A 24,768-nucleotide genomic window follows, 5' to 3' on the forward strand; every position below is an offset into this window, starting at 1 on the left:
GTCAGTTAAATGTGTTAGAAACTGTCCAGAGAGCTAGGATGGAAGCTGAAACTGGGATGGGGTACTGTGATTGGAAAATAATCAAGAGATAATTTGCTAAAAGAGGAGATGGACCACAAGAAATTCTAAGGTTTCAAGCCTATGTGGCTATGATAACCATGGTTCCACTGACAAAAACAAATCCAAAGGGAAAGCAGGTTGATGTTCAAAAGAGCAGGGTCAGCAACCAAGAATGAACATGTGAAGAGGAAGGTTCAACCTCTAACTCATCTGCCACCACCAACTATATGGAAAATTATACACTTTCTCCTTTTACCTGCTCAATAGTGGGAAAAGATTCATATTCTAAACTTGTTTTTGATCATACTACATGATTTACTGATTTACTGGTATTCGCCCTAAAGAATCATACTGCATGATGTAATCATTTATTGGCATTTACTGTACAGAAATCTGAAGGCATTTTCCTTAAGAATACTCATTTAAAAGTCCAAAAGCAGATCTAGCTTAAAGCCTCAGAATCCAGTCTTGATACAGAACCCATAAAACAACCACCTCCACCCTTCAGCTCATCAGCCAAGCTCAAGCCCCTCTGACCTCTAAGTCTCATTACAGATTCAGTCTTTGCCTCAAAAACAATGGGAAGAATTTTAAACATCAATCCCTTCCCTTTCCCAGTCACCCCCATGCCCAATAAGCCTTGCAAGCTTGTCACCTGCAAAGTTAACAGAATTTTCTATGTTCTATCCAAAGAATGAACATCACATTCTTTCCTGATATGTAGTTTTAGTACAATCAGTCACTATAATGTCTAATTTGGACTGCAGCAGGGAGTTCCCTGGTGGCTTGGTGGGTTAAGGGTTCAGTGTTGTCACTGCTGTGGCTCTGATTACAGCTGTGGCTTGGGTTTGATCTCTGGCCTGGGAACTTCAAATTTTATGGCGTGAACATTAAAAAAAAAAAAAGGAATATGTATATGTGTTCGGATAAACTGAAGCTGGAAGATGTTAATACTATGTAGGACAACCTATCTGTTCTTAGATATCAATGATCTTAAGTATATAAAGGGAGATGGCAAAGCAAAGGGGTACAGTGTAAAGACTCAATGCAGATTCCCTGAGTTTGAAATTCTCACTACTTAAATCTTGGCAAGTTAACATCTCTGTAACTCAATTTTTCCATCTATAAAATGGAAACAATAGTGCACGGCCTACTAAAAAATGGATTAAAGCACTTTCAGTGTTCAAATTCAGGTCTGATTGTTATTATACCTGAGCATCCAGCTCTAAGTTATCATTTACCACAGTTGACTTCTTATTTACTGATGGAACTTATACATAGCTCTAGATCAAGGGAGGTAGGGCATAAGGATAGGTAAACTTTTTCTGCAAAGGCTAGACAATACTATTTTCAGCCTTGCTGGTCAGATGGTCTCTGTTTGTAACTACTCAATTTTGCTATTGTAGCACAAAAGCAGCCAGAGATAACATGTAAACAAATGAGCGTGGTAGTAGCTCTGCTCCACCAACACTTTACAGAAACTGAAATTGAATTCTATATAATTTTCTTGCTACTGAGTATTATTCTTCTTTTGATTTTTTTCAATCTTTTAAAAACGTAAAAGCTATACTCGGTTGGAAGGCCACCCAAAAATAGGCAGTTGGGGTGGGGGAGGGTTCCCGATGTAGCGCTAAAGGATTGGCAACATCTCTGTAGCGCCAGGACATTGGTTCAATCCCCAACCTAGCACGGTGAGTTAAAGGATCTGGTATTGATGCAGCTGCGACATAGGTCACAATTGTGGCTCAGATCTGGTCCCTGGTCCAGGAACTCCATATGCCTCAGGGTAGCCAAAAAAAAAAAAAAAGGCAGTGGGCTACATCTGGCTCAGAGGTAGCAGATTGCTAACCCCTGTTCCATAATAAACAGATCCTATCAGGCTTTTCCAGCACACACAGGCAGGCTCATACAAGAGGCTGGGAGTTTCTTTTGGTAACCCCACCCATAGCCTATGCCAAATGTACACTCATTGTGACCACACTGCCTCCTCCCCTCCTTAGTAATTTTACAACCAGCTCTCTTCCTCTCCTTCAAATTATTCTATTTTGCATAATCATATTGGGGGTAATATTCATGATGATATGCTGAAGAGAGCAAGTCAATGGGTCCTATCTTTAAAAAGCAACCATTGAAATTAGTCTTCAAAGATACCATCTCTCATGGTTTTTCACTTAAATCCAGGTAGAAACTTATTCCTATAAAGGAGTTTAAACTGGTCTATCTCTAGGCAAAAAAACTTCAGAAAACAGGTTTTTTGCACAGCAAGTGTTTTTTAGTATTTTATCTAAAAGAACACAAACAGAATACAGTGCTCCAATATACACCTCAGTTGGTTCTAAAGATTGTGGATTTCAAATAATACAGTATGTGAATATGTTACAATAAGTGAAAAGTAGAAAGCAAGGAAATTAACACAGCTAATGCTTAAGGAAATAGCAAAGAGTTGTTTGTAAATAAATTATTATTAATAAATATTAGTTATAGTATGTAGTATATAATAACAGCAATACCATCAGTAAAAAATAAAAACTGACAAGAGTAAAGTATTAACTAATATTTTTGATTTTCTGGAATATTAAACAACATTTGTTTCTTAAGCAGCCTCTGGGGAATTATGGCACAAGATCAAGTGAAACAATATTTGCATTATAGAAATCTGAGGAGAGAAGGGAGTTCCCATTGTAGCTCAGCGGAAACAAATCCAACTGGCATCCATGAGGTTGTGGATTTGATTCCTGGCCTCGCTCAGTGGGTTAAGGATCTGGTGTTGCCGTGAGCTGTGGTGTAGGTTGCAGACGTGGCTCAGATCTGGCGTTGCTGTGGCTCTGGTGTAGGCCGGGAGCCGTAGCTCTGATTAGACCCCTAGCCTGGGAACCTCCATGCGCCACAGGTGCGGCCCTAAAAGGACAAAAGACAATAAATAAATAAATAAATAAATAAATCTATTTTAACTCAAGCACACAGATTAAGGTACAAAAGTATTAAAAATAAAATACTTTGTTAATGTATACACAACATAAAAAGACATAAAATGAAACAACAACATAAAATGTGGGGGTAGGATAAGCAAATGTGCAGAACTTTTTTATGCAATTAAGTGCAGTTGTTACCAGCCTGTTTAAAAGACTATCATAATTATAAGATGTACAGTTGACCCTTGAACAATGCAGAAGTTAGGGTTGCTGACCCTCATGCAATTGAAATTCTGTGTATAACTTACAGTTGGTCCTCTATATACTTGGTTCCTCCATATCTACCATTCCATATCCACAGATTTAACCAAATGCATATCATATGAGGACTGTAATATTTACTACCGGAAAAAAAATCCACATATAAATGGACCCATGCAGTTCAAACCCACATTACTCAAGGGTCAACTTTATAATGATAGCCTCATGGTAATCACAAAGACAAAGCACAGAACAGACACACAAGTGATAAAGAGAAAAGAGTCAAAGCATACTGCTACAAAAATATCAACTCCCAAAGACAAACACAAAGAGAGGAACAAAGGAATCACAAAATAATCACAGGCAATTAACAAAATGGAGATAATAAATTCTTACCCATCAATAATTAATCTAAACGTAATTTTTTTTTTTTTTTTTTTTTTTTTTTTTTAGGGCTGCACCCTCAGCATATGGAAATTCCCAGGCTAGGGGTCAAATTGGAGCTATGCCACAGCTCACAGCAACACCGGGCCCTTAACCCACTGAGCAAGGCCAGGGATCAAACCTGCATCCTCATGGATCCTAGTTGGGTTCGTTACCAATGAGCCACGACAGGAACTCCCTGTAAATTGTTTTTATAATTGAAAGACATAGAGTGGTTGAATAGGTATAAAAACAAGACCTAATTATATGCTCACTACAAGAGACTCACTTATGCTTTAAGGACCCTTACAAGCTAAAAGTAAAGGGAAGGAAAAAGATAGTCCATTAAAATGGAAAACAAAAGAGAGGAGTAGCTATAATTATATCAAACAAAACAGACTTTAACATAAAGCTTAACAAAAACAAAGGTCATTATATAATTAAGAGGTCTGAATTAATTTTAAAAGGATATAACAATTGTAAATATGTACATACCAATACTGGGGCACCTAAATATATTAAACAATTATTAACAGATCTGAAAGCAAAAACAAAGCAATGCAGTAAGAGTAGAGGATTTCAAAATTCCACTGTCAACAATGGGATCAATGATTATTCAGACAGAAAATCAATTAAGAAAATAATGGACTTGAATGACACTTTAGGACAAGTGGACCCAGCATACATATACAGATCATTCCATCTAACAGCTGCAGAATACAGGCATACCTCATTTTGTTGCACTTTGCTTTATGGTACCCCACAGATACTGCACCTTTTTTTTTTAATTGAAGGTTTGTAGCAATGCTGTGTTAAGCAAATTCATCAATGCCATTTTTCCAACAGCATTTGCTCACTTTGTGCCTCTGTGTTATATTTTGGTAATTCTTGCAACATTTCAAACATTTTCATTGTTATGTTTGTTACAGTGATCTGTGACCAGTAATCTTTGCTATTACTGCAGTAATTGTTTTGAAGCACAGACGGTGTCCATATTAAACAGTAAACTTAATCCATAAATGTTATGTGTGTTCCGACTGCTCTACAGATCAGCTGTTCCCATGGCTTTCCCTATCCAGGCCTCCCTATTCCCGGAGATACAACAATATTGAAATTAGGCCAATTAAAAACTCTGTAATGGCTTCTAATTGTTCAAATGAAAGGAAGAATTGCACATCTCTCACTTTAAATCAAAAGCTAGAAATGATTAAGCTTAGTGAGAAAGGCATGTCAAAAGTCAAGATAGGCCAAAAGCTAGGCCTCTTGCACTGAACAACCAACTTGTGAATGCAAAGGAAAAATTCTTGAAGGAAATTAAAAATGAACACATGAATTGATAAGAAAGTGAAACAGCCTTATTGTTGATAAAGTTTTGTGGTCTGGATAGACCAAACTAGCCACAACATTCCCTTAAGTCAAAGTATAGCCCAAAGTAAGGTCCTCTTTTCAATTCTACGAAGGCTGAAAGAAATGAAGCTGCAGAAGAAAAGTGTGAAGCCAGCAAAGGCTGGTTCATGAGGTTTAAAGAAAGAAGCTGTCTTCATAATATAAAAGTGTAAGGTGAAGCTGCAAGTGCTGATGTAGAAGCTGCAGCAAGTTATGCAGAGGATCTAACTAAGATACTTAATAGGGTGGCTACACCAAACAACAGATTTTCGATGTAGATAAAACTACCTTCTATTGGAAAAAGATGCCATCTAGGGCTTTCACAGCTAGAGAGAAGTCAATGCCTAGCTGCAAAGCTTCAAAGCGCAGGCCAACTCTCTTCTTAGGGGATAATGCAGCTGGTGACTTAAAGCTGAAGCCATTATCTGCCACACTGAAACTCCCAGGGCCTTCAAGAATGATGACAATCTACTCTGTCTGTGCTCTATAAAACAACAAAACTTGGATGACAGCATATTTCTACAACAAGGTTTACTGAATATTTTAAACTCACTGTTGAGACCTACTGCTCAGAAAAAGATTCCTTTCAGAACATTACTGCTCATCAACAAGTCACCATGTCACCCAAGACCTCTGATGGAGATATACAACAAGATCAACGTTGTTTTCATGCTTGCTAACACAATATCCATTCTGCAGCCTATGGATCAGGGAATATTCCTACTTTAAGGTCTTATCCTTTAAGGAGTTCGCCTCATGGCACAGCGGAAACAAATCCGACTAGGAACCACGAGGTTGCGGGTTCGATCCCTGGCTTTGCTCAGTGGGTTAAGGATCTGGCATTGCCGTGAGCTGTGGTGTAGGTCACAAACGTGGCTTGGATCTGGCGTTGCTATGGCTGTGGTGTAGGCCGGCAGCTATAGCTCCGATGAGATCTCTAGCCTGGGAACCTCCATATGCCATGGGTGTGGTCCTAAAAAGACAAAAGACAAAACAAAAATAAAAAAGGAATACATTTCCAATCTGATGGATCTGGGCAAAGTCAATTGAAAACCTCCTGGAAAGGATTCACTTCTAGATGCAATTAGAACATTCAAAATTCGGAGTTCCCGTTGTGGCTCAGTGGTTAACGAATCCAACTAGGAACTATGAGGTTGCGGGTTCAATCCCTGGCCTTGCTCAGTGGGTTAAGGATCTGGCGTTGCTGTGAACTGTGCTGTAGGTTGAACACGAGGCTCAGATCCCACGTTGCTGTGGCTCTGTTGTAGGCCGGCGGCTACAGCTCTGATTAGATCCCTAGCCTGGGAACCTCCATATGCCACAGAAGTGGCCCTAGAAAAGGCAAAAAGACAAAAAAAAAAGAACATTAAAAATTCATGGGAACAGGTCAAAGTAGCAACATTCACAGAAATTTGTAAGAAGTTTATTCCAACTCCCAAAGATAACTTTGAAGGGTTCAAGACTTCAGTGGAGGAAGTAACTGCAGACGTAGTGGAAATAGCAAGAAAACTAGAATCAGAAATGGAGCCTAAAGATGTGAATGAATTGCTGAAACCTCATGATGAAAACCAATGGATGAGAAGCTGCTTTGTACAGATGAGCAAAGAAAGTGGTTTCTTGAGACAGAATCTACTCCTGTTGAAAATGCCATGAAGATTGTTGAAATGACAATAAGGATTTAGAGTATTACAATTAGCTGATAAAGCAGTGACAGGGTTTGAGAGGACTGATTCCAGTTTTGAAAGGTAGATAAAATGCTACCAAACAGGACTGCATGCTATGGCGAAATTGTGAAAACAGGAGTCAATCAATGTGGCAAACTTTCATTGCTGTCTTAAGAAACTGTCACAGCCACTTTAACCTTCACCAACTACCACCCTGATCAGTCAGCAGCCATCAACATCAAGGAAGGATCCTCCACTAGCAAAAAAAATTACAACTCACTGAAGGCTCAGATGACGTTAGAATTTTTTAGCTTTAATAAAAGTTTTTTTTAGGGCTGCACCCATGGCATATGGAGGTTCCCAGGCTAGGGGCTGAATCAGAGCTGCAGCTGCCAGCCTACACCACAACCACAGCAATGCCAGATCCTTAACCTACTAAGCAAGTCCCAGGAATCGAACCTGTGTCCTCATGGATACTAGTCAGATTCATTTCCACTGAGCCATGACGGGAACTCCAATGAAAGTATTTTTTAATTAAGGTATGTACATTTTTTAGACATAATGCTACTGCACACTAAACTACAGTATAATGTTAATACACCAAAAAATTCATGTGACTCACTTTATCATAATCACTTTATTGTAGTGGTCTGGAACCAAACCTACAACATCTCTGAGGTATAACTGTACATATTCTTCTCAAGCACACAAGGAACATTCTTAGGATAGATCATATGTGAGGTCACAAAATAAATCACAACAAATTTAAGACAACAGAAACCACATCAATTATCTTTTCTAACTGCAATCATATAAAACTAGAAATCGATAAAAGGAAAGGAAGAAAGTTCATAAATATGTGGAAATTACACAACACACTTCTGAGCTAACTAATGGGTCAAAGGAGAAGTCAAAAATGAACTCTCAAAAGAGTACTTTTATACCCTGAAACAAACAAAAATGGTACACACACACACACACACACAGAGGAATTTATTTAGCCATAAAAAAATGAAGGATATCCTACCATTTGTGACAATGTGGATGAACCTGGAGGTGTAAATGAAATAAGCCAGATGAAGAAAACAAATACTGTATGGTATCACTTACATGTGGAATCTAGAGGAAAAAGAAAAAAAAAGCAATTTCACAGAAACAATAGAACATCTGTTGCCAAAGGGTGGGGATGGTAGAAATGGGGCAATGTAGGTCAAAGGATACACATTTTCAGTTTTACAATGAATAATCTCTGAGAATGTAATGTACAGTATTGTGACTATAGTTAATTTGGTACTGTATACCTGAAAGCTGCCGAGAGTAGACCTCAAGCATTCTGACCATCAAACAAAAACAAACAAACAAAAAAAAAAAAGAAGCAGCTAACTACATGAGGTGATGTGTTAATTATCTTGACCTTGGTACCATTCCACGATATCTATCAAATTATCACATTTATACTTAAATATATACATATCTGCTAATTATTCCTCAGTAAAGTTTAAAAAAATTAGTACAGTAAAGCATCACAAGACATTTGGTTGAGCCAAGAGGATAATGAACGCTTATAATGTTGAAGATCTTAAAAAGACATATAAAACGAGCTTGTTGGTACTTGGCAACAAGAAAAATAGGCAAAAAGATTAGCAGCTTAACTTAAAAACAAAGGAAGAGGGCAATGTAATATTCCCATTTGTAAAATTGTAATATTGCAATTTTTTGCTATTGTGAGTAGCTCTGGAAGCTGCAGCATGAATTTGAATTCTATGGTAAGAAAGCTATGTGGAAAAATCCCCCAAGGAGTGTGAGTGGATCCACACCTTGGTAATGATTTGTTGTTCTCTACTACTTGGCCCTGGCACAGTAACTCAGAATTTAAAGGACCTGCTTTAAAATGTCAAGTAATACTTTATGGTATATCGTACTATGCTATTAGAGAGTCACAAAAATCTTCAGCCTATATCCACTTCACCCCTAGAGTTTATTGTGTAAACCTAAAACATCTAGATTTCCTGGTTTTACTATAATCTGTATCTAAGTTTGTCTAAGGGCATTGTATATTCTTGTACCTTCTGTTATCCACTTGTTATTCATTATGATGCTGATTCTACAACTGTTGCTTAACAGCAGAAATTCACTCTTTCAAGCAAAAAGCCTATAGCACTGTGTGGAGAATTCTCATACCAAGAAAAATGCCTACTTTTATCCTATGCATCTGTGTTGGAAGACCGTATACAATTCATTTGATTATAATGCATAAACCATTAAAAAAAACTAGCATCACAAATTTGGGGGGAGGGGAGGTTAAGGAGAAAAAGATAGCTTTATTGCTTTGCCAGGCAAAAGGGGCCACAGCAGGTTAATATCTTAAAGACTGTGCCCCACATCACAATTATTATTAGAAAGTAAATGATAAGAAACAATGCCAATGAAATTGTTCCAAGAAAGCTACAGGGGGAAATCTAGTTCCAAAGATATGCATTTTTAGCTTCTAGGTAAGGAGAATTTTACTTTCTAAATTCCATAAACAACTTTTGTTCTCAGAATTAGTTAAGAATTAACTATTCAACATTTTGTGGTCACTCACTATGTAAAATCAATTTATAATAATAAAATATAAGATATAGTTTAAAAAAAAACATTGACTTTATTAGCCTCACTCTTAATGTTCATTACAAATACAAAAATTAAGTCTAACTCGAAACGTGGTCTCTTAGATTTAAGAATTAGGACAGATATATGACCTAAGAGGAAGGGGAACAACAATAAAATAAAAAACCCCACTAATCCAAAAACCCCCAATGATTTATTTATACATTATAAAGTTTAAGCTGTAGCCTTTACATTTCCTTAGATGGTATTTTCTTTTGACTTTCTATTAACCTCATGAGTACCTGCATTTCTAATGAGATCCTATAATCTATCACAGGTCTTTCAATTATGAAAAAAAAAACCCACAGGCAGATATGTGTACCAAGTACTTTATGAAATTCACCACTCGCAGCTGACCTTCACAAAGAAACTCCAAAAACCAAAAAGACTATGATACTCTTAAAAACCAAAGGCTATATAGGGCCTATCTTTCCCATCTTTTCTGTATTTTAAGAAATAATCTGATCTAATGCTGTTAATGTAGAAATACATTTTACATATTTTAACATCAATAAGAAATGACATTCAAGGGGAGAGCCAACATTTTAAAACCAAAAAGAACACATCTTGGACACCTTAAATTACAAATTCAGTTCTAAGCAGGAACTGCTACTGTGTAACAAATACTGCTCATATCAAAAGTGCTGATGACAAAAAATTCAATATGCCCTCCCCACAGAACTGTTCACATATATATGCATCTATCTATAACTGAAATAAGATTTTAAATGTTTAAGGTGCTTAAGTTTTGCACTGCAGGACTAATTCAATAAGTATTCATCTGCTACCTCTTTGGTAGCAGCTCCAGTTAGAGTGAATGATCCACGGGCAAAAGAGCAAAAGTGCTGTTATTTTCTGGAATGGGGCATTTGTGGAGCTGGGGTGCCCTCTATTGGTAGCGAAGAGGACACACTCATTAGCTGTCCTGCATGCATTTTCTCATTAACCCGGAGTTCACACCCATCCTGAAGCATTCGAACAGCTATTCGGGCAATGTTCTTAGAGTCATCAAGACCACTGTGAGGTCGCCCATCATAATCCATTCCGAGTTTTTCAAGCATTATTGTTAGCTTGGTTTGGCTTCTAGGAACCTGAAAAATAAACAAACAGCTTAGAAAATAATTCGATACTATTCTGCATGTCACTGTGAAGTGGAAAAAGAAGTTGCAAATTAATAGTAATAGCTAAATAAAGTTAGGCAAAGGACAAACACTCTGGGTTAAATGAAGCAAATAAAGAGCAAACCTTCAGAGCTTTTTTTTTTTTTTTTTTTTTTTTGTCTTTTGTCTTTTTTGTTGTTGTTGTTGTTGTTGCTATTTCTCAGAGCTTTTTAAAAATACATTAGAATTTTACCAAAAAAAAAAAAAAAAAAAAAGGAGTTCCCATCGTGGCGCAGTGGTTAACAAACCCGACTAGGAACCATGAGGTTGCAGGTTCGATCCCTAGCCTCGCTCAGTGGGTTAAGGAACCGGCGATGCCATGAGCCGTGGTGTAGGTCGCAGACATGGCTTGGATCTGGCGTTGCTGTGGCTGTGGCATAGGCTGGCAGCTACAGCTCCGATTAGACCCCTAGCCTGGGAACCTCCATATGCTGCGGGAAGCAGCCCTAGAAAAGACAAAAAAAAAAAAAAAGAATTTTAGATAAAAATACACAACACAGATGGAATCCTTAAGACATCTAAAAAGTCTACAGTTTTGTAATTTAATGAATAATTTATGAAAAGAAATGATTGTTCTGAACATCTACCATTTTAACCCAAACTAATTCTTTTGAATGGCATTTTTCCATAATGTATTATTTTACTTGACTGACTCCTTAGATACAGTGAAAGAATATCTGGCTTTTCTAGATGACTAAAGGTAATAAAGGTCCAGAATGAAAGAGAACATATGCTATTTTAGACCTATTTAAATACTTGCTCCATTTTGATAAATATAAAAATCTCAGACACTCCCCAAATTCCAACATGTCCTCCACTTTTGAGAACCACTACTTTGTCTTCTGTATATCCCTACCAGGAAGAAAATTTGATAAGTTTGACATGATGTGGTTGTATATAGCTGGCTTTGTCACCTATGCATCTTAGAGCCACTGTAAAATGACAGTAATAGTTATACTGTTTACTCACTGGGCTACTGGGAGAATCACAGAGCAAATGACATAAAAGCACCAAGATAAACATCAACGATTATCCTAAGCTGCAATACTGCCAATGCATCCTGAGCCTTCCACTAAACATCATCCAGAAAATGCACTTCTAAAAGTACCTTTTCTAACACACTGAATAACTTGAAATGGACTATTCCTAGAAACACACAACCTATCCTATGAATAGAAGAAATCCAAATGACTAATAATCATAGGGAAAAGACCTCAATTTCATGCATAATTAGACAAATGCAAATTAGAACCTCAATGAGATGGCAATATACATACATCTACAAACATTTCAAATGTATGGTAATACCAGATGCTGACAAAAACATGGAGCAATTGTAAACTCATAGACACTTCTTGTGAGAGTATAAATTGGTACAACCACTTTGGAAAACTACTTTTGCATTATCATGTAATGTCAATGTGGTACATATCCTGTAACTCAACAATTCAGCTCCTAAGTTTGTTTATTTATTTTTGTCCTTTGTCTTTTTAGGGCCTCACCTGCAGCACATGGAGGTTCCCAGGCTAGAGGTCTAATCGGACATGTAGCTGCTGGCCTATGCCACAGCCACAGCAATACCAGATCCGAGCCTCATCCGCAACGTACACCACAGCTCATGGCAACACAGGATCCTTAACCCACTGATCGAGGCCAGGGATAGAACCCGCATGGTTCCTAGTTGGATTCGTTTCCACTGCCCTATGACAGGAGCTCCTCAGCTCCTAAGTTTATACTCTGGAGAAATGGGTGCACAATGAACCAGAAGATATGAACAAGAATGTTTATAGCACCACTGTTCACAAAAGCCCCAAAATGTGAAAACCATCAAATGGTCAGCCAAAGTAGAAGAAATAAACTCTGGTACAGTCACAATATAATTCTATACAGTAATAAAATAAACAAACTACACTTGCTACATACACAAGGATGAACATCAAACATAATGTTTAGGAAAAAAGCAAAATAAATAATATACCCACTGTGATACTAATATACCTTGTTCAAAAACAGGCAAAACTGAACTATATGCTATAAGGATCAACACAGAGATACTAAAGTTATAAGGAAAACCAGAAAATGATTCCCATGAAAGTATGGATTACAGGAGTTCTGGGAGGAAGGAAGGGAGTTAAGTGGGTGGAATTTACAAGGGATTTTAGGAGCTCCTGCTGTGGTGCAACAGAATAGGTGGCATCTTGGGAATGCTGGGACACAGGTTCAATCCCCATCCCGGACAGTGAGGTAAGGACATAGTGTTGCCCCAGCTGCAGCTTAGGTTGAGACTACAGCTTGATCTAATCCCTGGCCTGGGAGCTTCATATGCCAAGAGGCGCCCAAAAATGAAAAAAACAAACAAAACAACGACAACAAAAAACAAATACAAAAGTTTTACTTTAAAACAGTCTGTCAAAATCTACTTTTCTGTAGGCATAGCTTTCAATTTTTTTAAATGCTAAAACCACAAAAAAAAAGTTTTTAAACAACAGCACCTTTTTCATGAACCTATGTTAGGATATGCCTCACCAAAATGAGGTTGTAAAGGTAAAAAGATGACACAAGAATAACACATAATAGTGAAGCAAAAGGAATCTAGGATGATTTCAGAAGCAGCCCAAACAGTTCAGATTAGAACAGAATTAAAGGCTCCAGAAAGATAGTCTCCAAGGAAAAGCGGGGGGGGGGGGGGGGGGGACTGACAGATCACCTGAGTGTTTTGAAAACTGAGAAGTGATTAACAGGTTGAGTGGAGAGAAACGGGGTAATAAAACAACTAAAGAAGTCAATTACTAAATCTGGGGAGAAGTTGTGAACACTCTCTACAGTTAAAACAAATGTAAATACTGGAGTTTCCCTTGTGGCTCAGCAGAAACGAATCTGACTAGCATCCATGAGGATGCAGGTTTGATCCCTGGCCTTGCTCAGTGGATTAAGGATCTGGCATTGCCAGGAGCTGTGGTGTAGGTCACATACGGGGCTCAGATCCCATGTTGCTGTGGCTGTGGTGTTCGCCAGTAGCTACAGCTCCAATTCAACCCCTAGCCTGGGAACCTCCATATGCCAAGGGTGTGGCCCAAAAAAGGAAATGTAAATACTGAAATAGTGATTTGATTATAAAGCTAATATAACTCAGAAAGACGCAGGGAGGGGAAGGACATCCAGGAATGATGGCTTTTTAACAGAGCTACACCTTCACTTTCCATTACAGGAACTCAGCAGACACTTGAGACTTTAAAATCAAGAAGCAGGAGTTCCCCTCCTGGTGCAGCAGAAAGGAATCTAACTAGGAACCATGAGGCTGCAGGTTTGATTCCCTGGCCTTGCTCAGTGGGTTAAGGATCCGGCGTTGCCGTGAGCTGTGGTGTAGGTTGCAGACATGGCTCGGATCTGGCTTTGCTGTGGCTGTGGCATAGGCTGGCAGCTACATGTCCGATTAGACCCCTAGCCTGGGAACCTCCATGTGCTGCAGGTGAGGCCCTGAAGAGACAAAAGACAAAAAAACAAACAAAAAAAACAAGAAGCAGCATAACCATATAATTTAGATAAAGGAAAGTTAAGATGAGAAGACATAGCTTTAAAAAGTTGAAAGTGTCTGCCTCTGGAGAATAGGAAGCAGTACTGGTGAGGGCCATAGTGAAAAAACTGCCATTTGTTACAAGACTTGCAGTACTATTTTTAAAAATTTAAACTATTCACAAGTATTAACTTTAATAAAATTAAAATTAAAAATCAGCATTTGTCTCACACACAATTCATGTACTGAATACCCCCACAGGTTCAAATCTGTTATTGAAGATTGTATATATATATATATATATATATATAGTTGCCCTATTTAAGTAACAAGTTGAGTGAGGAAAATAGTTTATTTTTCTAAACTCACAAAAACATAACTAATTTGGAATCCAAACAATAACAACGAATTATATGACCTTTTTCTGTGTAAAGCACACAGTAAATTACAACTTTATGTACCCACAAAGTATGATAAACTTATCAAGAACACTATAATCAAAATAGAAATCTTACCTTATAAAAGTTTCCATATGACTTCCGAATATTGATCCATTTTTTGGCAAAAGGTGGATATTTAAGCCTACTTAGCCGGCACTGAATGTTCAGGAACTTACTCATATCCCATGAACTTAAAAACAGGGGGAAAAAAATGGATTAAATAAATGATATACTATTCTTTTTTTTTTTTTTTTTTTTGGTCTTTTTTTTTGTCTTTTTGCCATTTCTTGGGTTGCTCCTGTGGCATATGGAGGTTCCCAGGCTAGGGGTCAAATCGGAGCTATAGCTACAGCCACCGGCCTACGCCACAGCCACAGCAATGTGGGATCCGAGCCACATCTGCAAACTACACCACAGCTCATGGCAACGCCGGATCCTTAACCCAGAGCAAGGCCAGGTATCTAACCCGCAACCTCATAGTTCCTAGTCAGATTCGTTAGCCACTGAGCCACGACGGGAACTCCAATGATACACTATTATTAAAAATGAGGATTTTAAGTCATTCTTAAAATGTGTGAATATTCACCCATCACCATAACATCAAGCTTATAAAATTACCCTCTTCCTCCAAAATAATAATTCAAAAATATTCACCCATCACCATAACATCAAGCTTATAAAATTAACCTCTTCCTCCAAAATAATAATTCAAAAATAAAACTTTAGGAGTTCCCACTGTTGTGCAGCAGAAACAAATCTGACCAGGAACCATGAGCTTGCGGGTTCCATCCTTGGCCTTGCTCAGGAGATTAAGAATCTGGTGTTACTGTGAGCTGTGGTATAGACTTCGATCTGGCACTGCTGTGGCTGTGGTGTAGGCCGGCAGTTGTAGATCCGATTTGACTCCTAGCCTGGGAACCTCCAAATGCTGTGGGTACAGCCCTACAAAGCAAAAAACAAACAAATAAGTAAACTTTGAAAAACAGGAGTTCCCTCATGGCTCAGTGGGTTAAGAAACCAGCATTGTCAGTGTTGGGGCTCAGGTCACTGCTGTGGTAAGGGTTTGATCCCTGGCTGGGCAACTTCTGCATGCTGCAAGTGAGGCCAATAAATTAATTAATTAATTTTGAAAAACAAAGAAAAGTGGAAGTTGAATATACTAATTTTTTTCACAAACTAATTCTCATTGGGCTTATCTTGACCATTTTTAAGGTTCTGATTACCTGGGCACACCTCTATCTTCAGGATTTTTTCACAATTCTAAAATAACTGCTCAGCTTAATTTCAATGCCAGGTTTATCATAACATGAATTTCTCTGAGTATGTTTTGGGTATCAGGGTATGTTTTGATATAAAACAAAAGATACAAACAAATGAACATGATAGTTGAGAGAGAAAAGTAGCTGATTATCAAGAAGTTGCAAATCAAAACTACCATGAGGTACTACCTCACACCAATCAGAATGGCCATTATTAACAAGTCCACAAATAACAAGTGCTGGAGAAAAGGGAACCCTCCTGTACTGTTGCTGGGAATGTAAACTGGTATAACCACTATGGAAAACAGTATGGAGGTACCTTAGAAATCTATACATAGAACTACCATATGACCCAGAAATCCCACTCTTGGGCATATATCTGGACAAAACTTTCCTTTTAAAAAACACATGCACCCACATGTTCACTGCAGCACTATTCACAATAGCTAACACATGGAAACAACCCAAATGTCCATTGACAGATGATTGGATTAGGAAGATGTGGTATATATACACAATGGAATACTACTCAGCCATCAAAAAGAACAAAATAACACGATGTGCACCAACATGGATGGAACTGGAGACTCTCATCCTGAGTGAAGTAAGTCAGAAAGAGAAATACCATATGATATCACTTACATCTGGAATCTAATATAAGGCACAAATGAACCTTTCCACAGAAAAGAAAATCATGGACATGGAGAACAGACTTGTGGTTGCCGAGGGGGAAGGAGTAGGATGGACTGGGAATTTGGGATTAACAGATGCAAACTATTGCCTTTGGAATGAGGTCCTGCTGTATAGCACTGGTAACTATATCTATTCGCTTATGATGGAGCATGATAATGTGAGAAAAAAGAATGTATACATGTATGTATAACTGGGTCACCTTGCTGTACAGTAGAAAATTGACAGAACACTGTAAACCAGCTATAATGGAAAAAATAAAAATCATTATAAAATTTAAAAATAAGTTAGGCGTTCCTGTTGTGGCTCAGCAAGAACCCAACTAGTATCCATGAAGATGTGGGTTTGATCCCTGGCCCCACTCAGTGGATTAAGGATCCAGCATTGCCTGTGAACTGTGGTACAGACTGCAGAAGCAGCTAGGATCTGGCATTGCTATGGCTGTGGCTGGCAGCTGCAGCTCCATATCAATCCCTAGCCTGGGAACTTCCATTTGCCGCAGATGCAGACCTAAAAAAAAAAAAAAAAACAAGTGCTGGAGAAAAGGGAACACATGCCATAGCATGTGTTTCTACAACACCAATAAACCTAGGTAGTTTAGGATAATCCTGACTGTACAATGTAGAAACTGCATTAGTTCACACATGGTTTCTCCTAGTCGAATGCAATCAGAATCACAGCAGTAGAAATTATAACCTTTAGCAGAAAAGAAAAAGCTCTCAGCTAAGCTGCTATACCAGCAACAGGAGTACTTGTAAGTATATGCTAAGAAAATTAAAAACAAAATGCCTATTCCCAAGCTTCTCTGGCATCTGTGCATTTGTAACATCCTTTGAGGCAACTTCCACAGACCCCAAGCTGCTTGCCTGGGCTGTGCAAACTATTTCTAGGGGTATCAGTTATTGTTTTGTTAGTAATCTGGCTGTAAAATTGCACAGGTTTTGAATGCTCTGCTCCAGAACATGAGGTTTTTACAGAAGTGCATACGCTCTGTTACAACTCTACCAGGAACACTGCTCATTCATGTTGAAAATCAGTAACAGATTTCTTAAGAGACCCATCAACATTTTCCCAAAGTTCTATTTTGATGTGATGTTCTCCTACTGTACGTGAGGGCCTCTAAACCCTTCATGTACATGACACCTCAGCTTTACTGTCCAATTATCCACAATTTGAAACGGCTGTTAATTGGGACTTTCTTCTTCAACCAACAGCATGCAGTATAAGAGCTGCTTCAGCACGATGCCTATAATCCTTGTTTAAAGCTCTCTCATCTCCCCACTTGGCTTTTCATTTAATGCTTTTGGAGCATGTTTTTAATCCCCTTGCAAACATAAGTCTTACACACATGAAGTTATCAGACTATTTAGTCAGATGCCAACATGAATGGTCCATATCACAGAGGTTGTAGGACTTCAAGAAAAAGATCAATGTAAGTCAGTGTGTCTGGAGTAAAAGACACTATAAAGGGCTTTGAGTAATAATAAAGAAATAGGAGTTCCCGTCATGGAGCAGCAGAAATGAATCCAACTAGGAACCATGAGATTGTAGGTTCAATACCTGGCCTCACTCAGTGGGTTAAGGATCCAGTGTTGCTGTGGTGTAGGCCACGGACGCAGCTGGGATCTGGCATTGCTGTGGCTGTGGCATAGGCTGGCAGCTGTAGCTCCGATTTGACCCCTAGCCTGGGAACCTCCATATGCCTCGGTTGTGGCCCTAAAAAAAGAAAGCTAACAATAATAATAATAATAATAAAATAGTCAAGGAAAAGAATCTTCCAGAAGAAAGGAAAGTTGTATGAATACACAAAGAAAGGATAGGCTATGTGATTTATGAGTCATCCTGACTGGAGTAAAAAAGAAAAATGGCAGGAAGATTAGACTACACAGGTAGGGTGGGATTAGATGAGAGAGCCTAGAAAACCAGACTGAAGAGTTTGGACTTCTTTAAGCAAGGAAGTGTTCTGATAAAAACAATGTTTTGGTAAAGTCATTTTAGTTTTACACATTAATATTTACTCTTCTTCTGGAGTTCCCATCGTGGCGCAGTGGAAACAAATCCAACTAGGAACCATGAGGTTTTGGGTTCGATCCCTGGCCTCGTTCAGTGGGTTAAGGATCTGGTGTTGCTGTGAGCTGTGGTGTAGGTTGTAGTTGCAGCACAGATCCTGCAGCAGCTACAGCTCCAATTCAACCCTAGCCTGGGAACCTCAATATGCTTCGGGTACGGCCCTAAAAAGACCAAAAAATAAAATAAAAAATAAAAGTTAAATGAATACAGATATCTTTAATTTTTAAAAGTATATAAAAAAGATAAATTTCCTCAAGACTTACCCATCTGTTAATATAGAATACTTATACTTTGTTCCTAATTCCTTCAATTTCATCCAGTCAATGACTTTTTTTAGTACCTGAGGGAAGGTATCAGCTTTGTCCACCTGATCCTGAGGATATGAAAGTAAAACACATAAAAATCAGGTTAGCTTCACACAGTCCTACAAAAAACTCAGACACAAACACTGGAGGGAAAGGAACGGTAAAAGTCTTATCAATGATGTTGTAAACTCTTGATGGTTTCCTGTGCTAATCTAAAATTCCATTTTTAAGACAATTAAAAATTGTTTATAGCCAAGTATTAGGGACTGCTTTCTATTTTTGCTTTTTAGGGCTGCACCTGTAGCACATGGAAGTTCCCAGGCTAGGGGTCAAATCAGAACTATAGGTGCCAGCCCACATCACAGCTGCATCCAAGCTGTGTCTGCAACCTACACCACAGCTCACAGCAACACTGGATCCCTGACCCACTGAGCAAGGACAGGGATTGAACCCCCATCCTCATGGATACTAGTCAGATTCGTTTCCGTTGTGCCGCAATGGGAACTCCCAGGACTGCTTTCAACTGAAAATACATACTCCTCCCAAAATTAAGATTAGGATCATCCACAGAGGTTCTCTCTTTTTTAGTACTCAATTTAGTGGCTTACTGAGTCTCCAGAGGGGAGAAAAGGGAAATCTCCTCTCAGCTGGGGGCCACAGCCCTCTAGAGTAGTCTCCCTATCTCAAAGCTGACAGCTTTCCAAAACAAATACTCTCCAAGACTTTCCAGACAGAGACACACAAGACCCTTCATGATCTAGCTTGTCTCTATCACTTTAGCTTTATTTGTGACTACTTTCTCAATAGCCTATAATGCACCTGAAACCACACCAAACCACTTACAGTTCTGCCCTTCAGACCTGAAATGCCCAGTCATTCTCTTCTACCTATTTACCTATATGCTCAGCCAAGCTCACCAACCTGAGTTTGTCCAGGAGAGCCCTCCATTCCCTCTGTCACAGGGAGCTCCTTCTACAGATGCCCATAACACCCTGATGAAACACTATCAGTTTTCCTAGCTGTACTGTGACCACTGGTTTACTCTGTCTGTCCCCATCTTACAAATGTTAAGAGAGCTCAGGAGAAACTCCTTTGACCATCTTTGTCTCCCTCATACCTTGGAAAATATCATAGCAGGCACTCAAATATTTGTTGAGTGAGTGAACAAATGAAAGAATGAACAAAGAACTAAATAAATGAACAAAGGATCTACCACATTAGAATACAATCAAAAATCAAAGACCTAAAAAAAAGCTATATAAAACTAGGCTGTAAATAGATACATTTTAAAATTTTATCTCCAAGCTCAGCATGGATATAAAGCTCAGCTAACTAATTTCACTAATGCTCCAAACAAATGAGATGTTTACCTTCACCATTACAACTTCTTAAAAGGAAAGGCTGAAAAAATCTTACTAGCTTTAAAACTTGCTTTTCTGTTTTTTTAAATATTACAATACAAAAGATCTTTACCAAAGAAGGAAAGTATCACATTTAATTGTTTACAACAATAATTTTCTTAAACTATGAAATAAATCCCTAACTTCAAAACTCCTTTCAAACTCTAGAAAAAAGGAACATAGAATTATAACCTGAGTAATTCCAGTTAGATTGATGCAGAAATCAGAAAGTTGTGTGTTAATCTCTGGTCTCACATACTGCTGAAACGTATCTTCCTACAAAGGAAGGACAGCAAATTAAAATATTTTCTATGACTTTAGATACATGATACATAATACATGACAAAGTTAGCCACACTAGGTTATAATTTTACAGGTGCTCAAGGCATAGACCTTTTTAGAGTTTTAACAATTTAAGAATAATGCCCTATTCCCAGAGTACTGAAATTTTAGTAAAAAATTATGTTTCATAGTTTAACACTTTTTAAGGTAAAATGAGTGTCTAAAACCAAGTCCTCAAACCAAAGTTTAAATAAACATTTTCCAGAGGAGTAGAGTGTTGATGAGTTTTTACACTATTTTGAAACTGTAAAGTCTATTAACACAAGATACTAACAGCTTTTGAAATAATAAAGTATTTTAAAGAAATGCCAGTCTTCGCGTTATAACAAACTAGCTCAAATTACTGCTCTCCCATTTACTCCTGAATAGTTTTTATTTTTAAGATTCCATCAAACTGAATTCTGAATAGTCAAAATTTAACTATATGATATGTGGCAGTTTAAAGGGCATTAATAACACTATATATCTTAGCAATATTTAACCTCCTCAAGACGCGTTCATGCTTCCCTTATTTTATTTTTTGCTTTTTAGGGCTGCACCCATGGCATATGGAGGTTCCCAGGCTGGGAGTCTAACCAAGAACTATAGCAGCCAGCCTACACTACAGCCACAGCAATGCAGGATCAGAGCAACGTGTGCAACCTACACCACAGGTCACGGCAATGCCAGATCCTTAACCCACTGAGCGAGGCCAGGGATCGAAACTGCAACCTCATGGTTCCTAGTCGGATTCATTTCCATTGCACTACAACGGGAACTCCTATGCTTGCCTTATTTTATGCTAACAACTCCGTGAGCTCATAAAGGACAGTATTGTTAATTATGAGGCTCAGGTCTGTCTCTAAGTGCTTTTTCCTGAGCCCAATGCTACCTCCCTAAACCAGATCACACTAAACCACTTATTAAAAATTCAAGACAATTTCAAAGCCTAAAGATTTATTGGCAGCAACTATTAATACTAGGTTAATATAAAGAAAAAGACAAAAGAATATTCCCTATAGTAGAATATTAAAAAATTAAGAAAAATAAGTGATAATAAAATTCTTTTTACAAACTACTATGTTAAGCAGGTTAATTATCAACACCTACAAAAAACTGTAAAAGAGTAAACAAACAGCAAAGAACATCTGAACTTCAAAAGTTACTTACCAGACATATTGCATAAGGAAAAATTCTACTTAACCGAATCTCACAGACAAATGAAGTGCATACCCTTTTAAGTATCAGTATTTTGTTTCATAATTTTAAATGAAAATCTTTCAAAAATATGTCACAACTTCCCTCACCATTACAAGCAGGTAATAAATACTAAATATGACATTAATAATAAAATTTTACTATGTAATACTTTTAACAGAATGGTGCTACAGAGAACTATGTATTCGTTGACCAAATATTTAATAATCACCTAAATAAATTACATCATAAGTTAAAAGATTCTTATAAAACAGAGTAGAAAAGAAAACAGAGTAGAAAAGAAGGATCAGAAACACTGGGTGTGTGGGGGTATCCAAGCTACACTACTGAACAGAGAACCACTTGGGCTTTATTTAGAAGGCAAGAATTAAGGAAGGCCTGGAAGGAAGGAAGTGAGGATGGAAGGGAGGAAGGGAATTAGCAGCAAGACCTCCAGAGGAAAGGAATTTGAGCTAAAGCCTTGGGAGGTAAGGGGGTGGAACACGCATGGCACTTCTGAGAAACAACAAGCAGGTCAGCAAGCAGGTGAAATCAGAGGTAATGAGAGGCCAGATCATGAAAGTAATATGACTTTTAATCTGAGTTAAATGGGGAGCCATAAAAGAGCTATGAGCAGAGGAGTGAAATGATCTGATTTCTATTTTACTCTGGCCACTAGATTGAGAATGGGTTGTAGGGAACAAGATCGAAACAAACTGGTTAAGTGGTGAACACAACAAATCTAGACAAGAATTCAGTGGGGCTCAGGCTGAGTCAATGCAGTGCGGTTCTGGATATATTTTGAAGACAGAGCAAACAAGAGTCGCTGCTGGCCTGGATGTGTAATGTGAGAAACAAAGGAGTCAAGGATAATTCCAAAGTTAATTAAAGAGAGCAATTAAAGAGAGTCACCAGCCCTCAAACCATGGAAGGCTAAAGGCTGAAGATAAAACAGATTGAAGATAAATTCAACTTGGGACACATTAAGATGTCTGTTTAGATGTCCAAGTAGAGATGTTAAGTAACAGTCTGGATTTGGGTCAGAAAGCAAGTTGAAGATATGTATCCGGAAGACATCAGCATATAGTTTCTAAAAACTATGGAACAAGATGATAAGACAAAATCATTAAAGGAAAGGATCTACATAGAGAAGACGACCTGGGAGTAAACCTACAGCATCAAATATTAGGAAGTTGGGAAAAGAGGAATCAGCAAAGGAAACTGTGAAGGGGAACCCAGCAAGGCTGAAGAAAACCCAGTGGAATGAGATGTACTGGCAGTCACTTGAAGAAAGTGCTTCAAGGAGAGAGTGGTCAATTCCACCAGGACTTACATGAAGGTCAAAGATGACACTGAGGAGTGATCTTAATGTAGTGAATGGAATGGAATACATAACTTAAGCCTACAGTGGTGTGGGTTTAAGAGAGTATGGGAGAAAACAGAGAGAGACTTAAAACATGTAACTTTTTCAAAAAAATCTGCCATGGTGGAACAAAGGCCCTGGGTAGCTGGCAGGGAAGTGGGATCAAGTGAAGGCTTTTTATGGTGTGAAAAATAACAAGTCCATATGCGCTGGGAACAATACAGTGGAAAGCAATAAGTCATTCATGTCTAAATAAGGAAGAATGGCTAAAGGAACGTCCTTGAGTGAGAGAGAGGAAGTAAGATCTAGTGAGTTATGAAAGATGATGATCATAGCTTGATGATCATAACTCTCTTCCTTTTAATTTATTGACCTGTTTGGATAAGGAAATTATATAAATAGGATGATTAAGAATATAACTAAAAAAGACTTCAGATAACACAAAAAATTCTATGCATTTTAATGCACGAAGCCTTTTTATACTCACTCCCAGTGTGTTGCAACTGGGGATACCACAAAAGTAACTTCTGGATACGGAGATATTACAATACATCCTCATTCATATTTTATAAGGCAAATGGTATTAAACACTTCACCAGAAAGATAATCAGTTCTAAGTTGAAAGATAATTTCCGTATCTTATTTTCTTATTTTTAGAGATCAGCATTTAAATTAGTCTACCATAGTGGTTCTCAACCCTAACTGCATACCAACTGAGAAGCTTTAAAAAAAAAAAAAAAAAGATGACACCAGGGGTCCTACCACAGAACAACTAAATCAGAATCTCTGGGATGAGGGCCAGGTATCAGTAATTTTTTTTTAATCTGCAGGAGATTCTGATATTCAGCCAGATATGGATTCTAAGCAAACAGAAAAAATACTTTTATTTTAGCTACTGTAAAAGGAGAGCAACAGACTCTAAAATTATTTTATTATACCCTATCTATTAAGTACGCAGCAAGAGCAAACATCCCCTCTACAGAATTCTAATTCTAGCTAACACAGCAAATGGGACCCTTCACTGTATCACCCAACCCCAGAATAGCTGCTGCTAAAATAAAACTTAAATGTAAAAATTGACTTACTATTTCTAAGGTATGTGTATTCAGTAAAACAACAGGAAATTCTATTATTTCATGTATGAACTCAGGTGGGTTACCCTCTTCACAAGTGGCTTCGAAGTCAATAATACAGATGTAGTCATAGTAACTGTCAGCACAACTGCCCTCTTTCAACATCAGCTTCTGCTTCTTATAATAGTTTTTCAGTCTCTTCTTTAGTACATCCTTTACACCTCTAAGGAAAATGAGAATAAAATTAACTCAGGTGAATTTTATAGGCAAGAACCTGAACTCTTACTTGCTGGCACCAAACTGAACATTAACAGTCACAGCATAATTTAGCAAATGCTAGCTAAAATAAAAGTAAAGAAACCAAGACTCAAAACTAAGTTAGCAAAGAACTAATTTAAAAAGAACATTTAAAACAGCATCAGGATTTTCCTTAACACATAACTTTTCATTTTTGCGATACGGTACATAAAATATATATTTGGTCTTTTAAACCATAAGCCTTATTGACATACCACCTACACAGCCATCCTGCTTCATACACTAAGATGACAAACATGATACAAAAACTGAAATTAATACTGAATTAGTCTACTGACCAAATTTTTGACAAATTTCAGAGAA

General features: G+C 37.9%; 1 protein-coding gene across 2 annotated transcripts in view; it reads right to left on the bottom strand.

The window, feature by feature from the left end:
* ERI1 (exoribonuclease 1) overlaps positions 2,311 to 24,768 on the bottom strand; it is a 31,731-nt gene continuing 9,273 nt past the window's right edge. For both annotated transcript variants that reach the window (XM_021075032.1, XM_021075033.1), the window contains 5 exons: positions 24,160 to 24,370; positions 20,386 to 20,469; positions 18,752 to 18,861; positions 14,545 to 14,659; positions 2,311 to 10,446 (listed from right to left, as the gene is read on the bottom strand). In XM_021075032.1, coding sequence (XP_020930691.1) covers positions 10,204 to 10,446; positions 14,545 to 14,659; positions 18,752 to 18,861; positions 20,386 to 20,469; positions 24,160 to 24,370 — 763 coding nt within the window. In that variant the 3' untranslated portion in view covers positions 2,311 to 10,203. The remainder of the gene's footprint in view (positions 10,447 to 14,544; positions 14,660 to 18,751; positions 18,862 to 20,385; positions 20,470 to 24,159; positions 24,371 to 24,768) is intronic.

This window comes from Sus scrofa, chromosome 15 (genome assembly GCF_000003025.6).
Source record: "Sus scrofa isolate TJ Tabasco breed Duroc chromosome 15, Sscrofa11.1, whole genome shotgun sequence".
NCBI classification, from domain to species: Eukaryota; Metazoa; Chordata; class Mammalia; order Artiodactyla; family Suidae; genus Sus; species Sus scrofa.